Source organism: Clarias gariepinus, chromosome 7 (assembly GCF_024256425.1).
Source record: "Clarias gariepinus isolate MV-2021 ecotype Netherlands chromosome 7, CGAR_prim_01v2, whole genome shotgun sequence".
Lineage (NCBI taxonomy): Eukaryota > Metazoa > Chordata > Actinopteri > Siluriformes > Clariidae > Clarias > Clarias gariepinus.
This window is the reverse complement of record NC_071106.1, coordinates 10,850,718-10,856,717: the sequence shown is the minus strand read 5'-3', so window position 1 is coordinate 10,856,717 and position 6,000 is coordinate 10,850,718. Positions and strand designations below refer to the sequence as shown.

The window sequence follows — 6,000 nt, the reverse complement described above, 5'->3', positions numbered from 1 at the left end:
TCCTATTATTATTTTTTTCAGACCAATGACCTGCTCAGTCAGTTTCTGCCAATTCTTATGTTTCACTGAATCCTGATTTTTTCCCCTCTTTTCACACATGTGCATGCTCGTACTAGCTCCTGCTTCACCATATTTCCAACCCCAAGCATGCAGCAGTGCTGTGAGAGAAAAGGCTTTTCTGGATCTCTCGGTTCTCCCATGCATCATTTGCGAACTGTGTAGTGAAAGAAAAAAAAAAAAACTGCTGAAGTGAGTTATGAGCGGCGCGCGCGCTAATTGGCCAAAGGGCGGGAGCGCGCGCGCACTGAGCGCTCTTTTTATCCCTCTGTTCCCAAAAGACGCGGCGCGCGCACTTCAACGCCAGGTACAACGCACGAGCGCACTGAGTCGATCAGATCCAGGAGTTTTTATTCTCACCTTAAGCACGGTAAGGAGAGGGGTCTGTTATCATTGTTTTTTTTAAGTTAGTAGTGTTTTCATGTGTGTTATTAAGCTGAGAGAAAGAGAGAGCAGGGATTTACCGGGGAGGGTTTAATGGGCAAGTGGCGCTGGAGTCGGAGTGCATGCAAACTTGGGTCTCAGACATGCAAACGATTATGGGCTTGGGTGTTAAAATTGCTATATTATTGCTAAATATTAATATTAATATTTAATTTAATGCAAATGCACTGATTATGCTACCAGGTTTGTTTTGCATTAGTTTATGTTGCTTATTTATTTATCTATCTATCCATCTATAATAATAATAATAATAATAATAATAATACCTTCTGATCTAGTTATTATGATTTTCACATGAATGAGGTAACTTCTATGATAATAATAATTAAAATAAAAATAATAATAATAATAATAATAATAATAATAATATCTTATGATCTAGATTGCCTGTAATCTGTACATTTATAATCATACTTAACAAAACAGCCAGGGATGTTGATCATTTGTTTTGCACTCAGTTCAGGATCAGTTTTCTGAAAGAACATCCTTTATTTAGTCTGAGATGACTGAATACCAGGGCAACCTCTAGATGACCCAAGTGTTAAAGTCACCTCAAAACTTGTCTAGGAGTTACATAGGTAGAATCCTTAAGCAGTTCAAGATGTTCACACACACACACACACACACACACACTGAGGAATCACCTAAAGCAGCAAAATATGTGTGTGTGTGCGTGAGCGTGCATCCCAACCTCCCTCCACAAACAGAACCCTCACAGCTGGGTTCCAGCCCTCTCGGCTAATGCCTCCAGCAGTAAACAGTGATAAAGGGATGGCAAGGGATGAGCAGAGGGAGGAAGGAAAGGAAAACCAAAGACAGGGCTGGACATACAGGAGGCGCTCAAGTGTGCACTCTAAGCTATTAAAACTTTTTGTATGGCTTCTGACACGTTTACTGGTTACTGGTCTAAAGCTGTGAACTGTGCAGTGATGTAATTAAAGTTCAAAGCAATTTGGTGCAATTAATTAATTAATTAACATTGACAAGTGCATAGAGTGCATTATAGTTAAACATTTAACATCAGCATAGTATAAGATGTATTGAAAGCAGTGCATATAAAATGATTTTTATTTGGGGAGCAAGAAGATACTACACTGTATTATCAGAAGTTATGTACGTTGTGCAGCTGTGTTCATACTGAGAAAAACATATTCTAATATCTAACAGCTTAATCTATTAGCCATGACTTCCCTGGCTACCTGTATTATTATTATTATTATTATTATTATTATTATTATATTTATTGCCAGAATAGCATTTTTACTATGCTGGTACTGAAATCTTGTCTATCACATGATAATTAATCAATTTTATTTCTTTAGACAGGACTAAAGAAATAAATACTAGACAACATATTTAGTCAAAATTATGAGCAGAAAAGAGCAGAAAATTAAAATATAATTAAAAGTAAATCTACATCCATAAAAACAAACAATATAATCAAGTTTATTCATGTGTAAATTTGAATTGTTCCCCCCTCAAAAAAAAAAAAAAAATCAAATAGAATTGTAATATTTTCTATTCGTTAGAGAATCAGATCAAGTTCAATCTGTTTTCTCTGATATCCAAGCTCCAGTCCATTTTTTTTTTTTTTGCAGATTGTGGACTGACATCAGTCATTGTGTGTGTGTGTGTCTTTTACTATGCCATTATTTTAGCTGTTCTGCATTTGAGTGACAGGTGATTAGAACTCCAGGTTAGCAGCATGTCTTCAGTGGGAATTGTGTCTCAGATAAACAGGGATTGATTGATGGACATAGACATGTCCAACAGACTCATTCAGGTCAGACTAGTGTCTAAATAAAACACTAGTCTTTGAAAAAAAATAGGTACTTGCTTACATTATAGCCATTACTATACACCTATCCATGAGTCTAAAAACAAATTCTCTAAATCTCTAGGAAACTTTAGGACAACGCATAACCCATATTATTTTAAAAACCTATTCAGTGTATTAATATGCAACCTAATCCTATACAGATTTGCTCTTTGCTTATTTGAGGAAATAATAACTGCTTGCTTCAGCGATGTATATCGTATTTTGTTTAAAGAAGGCTATGTGCTCTTCCTCCACTCCAGGCTTGCAGTGCGGCTCCACAGACCACCATGAGTTACTATATGGATCCAGTTTCTTCCTACCAGCTTCATCATCCGACTGACCATCTGGGCGTGATGGTAAGACACATCATAAATTACCCCGGTTTGCCCTAAGCAGACTATAGCATGAGGTTCATGCAAGACAGAGTGTTAACACACACCTCCGAGTTCATCCTAGAGCGGGGTTAGATTAGTCTGAAACCTTATTACAAGCTTTCCAAGAGGTTAAAAAAAAAAAAGAATCCATTTGCAAGATAAAAAAAAATCTATTTAATAAACACAAATGGATACAAAATCCTGTTTTCTAATAACTAGTCATGCTCTCTTTATGCGGTTGTGTAATAGTGTCATTCACTAATTGAAATACCACCGATTTAACTGTTCTGAGGTCTCCTATATTTACCCAGGCTTTAGTTTATTGTGTGTCACAACTTTATCTGAGTGTAGAATGGCAGAATGGCAGGGGTCACAGCCATGGCAGTTACATCCGATACATTAAAAATCCCTGGCAACGTGTTATCTTCCCTATAAATAAAACAACTGCTGAAAAAATCCTTTAAGCCTCAGCAAAGATTCTAAGTGGGGTGAAAAGAAAACGAAACACATTCACTTCTGTGAAAAAGCGTCTGTCTGCCGCCATGCAGGGTCAGCAGGGTTAAGGCAGTTCATGGATCCCACGCTTGCGCTCTGAGAAGCACGATCAGCTGAATGGAAGTTGCGTGATCAAAACGCTGCAAGAACATTTGGCAATCAGTATGCACGGCCTCGTCCTCGAGGAGGCGCTCGAATGGAGCCCAAACGGGTCACATGCTAATCTGCAGCCGACCCGGTCCACGCATACAGAGTCCAAGCACTCGGCTAATGTGCCCAGACGCTCGGCGTGTCTTTTGAAATTGAGATGAGACTTTGCAGGTCTCTTGGCATGGTCAGAGGCTATGCTGAGTGTGCCCTCGGTCGGATTCATGAATTTACATGGATTAAAGAAGAAAAGGGATGCTTTCAGGTCTCTCTGTGCTCACATTATGAGAGGAAAGACTCAAAGAGAGAAAGAGGCTCTGGGAGTTTAGAAATCGGATTCACAGAGCGACCATCCGAATAACAAGACCGCATGAGAGCCTGGAGCTTCTAACAATAAGCAATTTCTGTTGAAAGACGGGTTTATATGATGAGACCTACTTTCATTCTTAGAAATGTGGAAAGAAGCCCTAAATAAGCCAGCATTCTATTATTTGCGCCGGTAAACTAACAAGAGAAGCGAGTAGCTTGACAGGAGGATTGGACTGGTGAGAATTTTGAGTACGCTACCTCCTCTTTTGACTATCGGCTCATCAGGACTACTGATTTCACTACTCACTTATCAACATCCTGTCGCCAGCCATGCTTTAGAGAACATGGGGAGAGACAGCGATGCCCTTTCTGACTCTGGCATGCCGTCTTCCAACCAATAAATCCTCCTCTAGACTTTACTTCCCTTTACAATCCCCTCATCCACCCTCCGTTTCTATCCACAACTCCCTCTATCCATTTGTCTTCTCTTCGCATGGCTTCAGAGTCTCAGACAGTCTCCTCCTGCTGTCAATCCTGCCAGTACCATAACCTTGTAAAGCGACTACCAGGGCTTAGGTTGATAACAGAGGCTCTGCTTTTGCAGCAGGCTTTATCAGATGAACGGTCGTTCAGAGAGTCTGAGCTTCACTCCTTTTTGGAGTCAGATTTTAGTTCACTTATCAGGGATCCTGTCACTGAGACGCCAATCCAGAATTTTGACGGGAGGAACTGACACTAAATGAGAAAGATGATGGTTCCTAAATTTAGTAAGAGCACTGACGTTTTACTGGGAGTTCCTCCTACGCGGCACATTCCCCTGAAGAGGACAAGAAAACAAAAAGAGATTTTTACATTTGCATTAAACACAAAAGCAGAGAGCTGTAACCACCAGCTGTAAATATTTAAGATGTTTCAGTCAGCAGGAGGAAGCAGAAAACCGTTAATACATCTATTAACTCAAAGGAGTCATGTGAAGACTACTATACATCCCTATACAATGTCTATCACTGGACAATATGTTCAGTCTTAGATGGCTATGTTAACATCATACACATGATTGTTTCATTTTCAAATAGTATACCTATGGTGGTATAGTGGTTAGCACTGGTGCCTTGCAGCTCCAGGGTCGAGGGGTTTGATTCCCGGCCAGGCTCGATTCCCGTCTCTGTGTGCATGGAGTTTGCATGTTCTCCCCATGCTTGGTGGGTTTCCTCCGTGTACTTCAGTTGCCTCCCACAGTCCAAAGACATGCAGGTTAGGCTAATTAGCGTTCCCAAATTGGCCGTAGTGTGTGTGTGCCCTGCGATGAATTGGCCCCCTGTCGAGGATGTCCCCATGACCCTGAATACAGGATAAAGCAGTATAGAAGATGAGTAAGCCTTTTTGATTGATAAAATAATTGTTTCCCCTATAAAAACAACAAGAAGAATGTTTGTACTGGTGCTGTACATCAACCAGCCAAAAACATAACCATCTTAACCACCTAGGTTTTGGGTTCCCCTAGCGCCAACAGCCTGGCTCTGGCACTTCAGGGTAAGTCTTCAGGCAACATTGGTGTCTCTATTTGTATAAATCATACAAATCAGTCATATAACTCTCCTTCTCCCCTGTGCCAGAGGTACCAACATTGCTCATAGGAAAATGCAATCCTAACAGTTTCTTTTACCACAAAACCTCTACTTTGACCTTGATAAAGTCAGCACAAAGCAGAAGTAACTGTGCAAAGCTCATTTGTTCCTGTAATACCCCATGCCTTTCAGTCAATTTGCTTTTGGTGTCCCATAAATCTTGTGAATGCAATGGCTACATCATAAACGCTGGCTCCTCCGATTTGCAAAACCAGTTCGATCGGTACAGAATTTCCCTTTTAACATCCTCCAATGAGATCAAATCACACAATGCCCGCTTTTGCGGCTGCCATATTTTAAATATGTGTGCTCTAACCCAAGAAAAGTACATTTGGTCTGAGATCATCTTTTTTTACACGATGGGAATTTCCCAGACACCAATGTTCAGATTTGCTATCTGCTGCCTTCTAACAATCTTGATAATCTGTGCTGAATTTTTTATGTAACCAGTGGAGTCAGCAGAGAGCTGAACCCTCTCTCTCTCTCACACACACACACACACACACACACACACACACACACACACACACACACACACACACACACAGTCTCTAACTTCCCCTTTTGCTGGACTGACGTCAGTACCCCACTGAGATCAAAGACACGAATATGCTGCTCAAACGCATAAGTTCTACAGAATTTCGAGCTCTTTTCAGGCCACACAGGGGATTTCATAAGTCACAACTAAAGTGTTTTTTACTGGTTGCCGGTGCTGCATGTTTGTGAA

At 40.5% G+C, this 6,000-nt stretch overlaps 1 protein-coding gene across 1 annotated transcript in view; it reads left to right on the top strand.

Moving 5' to 3' along the window:
• Positions 1-300: 300 nt before the first annotated feature.
• The window catches only part of ets1 (v-ets avian erythroblastosis virus E26 oncogene homolog 1), a 45,496-nt gene continuing 39,796 nt past the window's right edge, over positions 301-6,000 (top strand). Inside the window, exons 1-2 of the mRNA XM_053500049.1 lie at positions 301-427; positions 2,581-2,676. Of these exons, the coding sequence (XP_053356024.1) occupies positions 2,608-2,676 (69 nt within the window). The 5' untranslated portion in view covers positions 301-427; positions 2,581-2,607. The remainder of the gene's footprint in view (positions 428-2,580; positions 2,677-6,000) is intronic.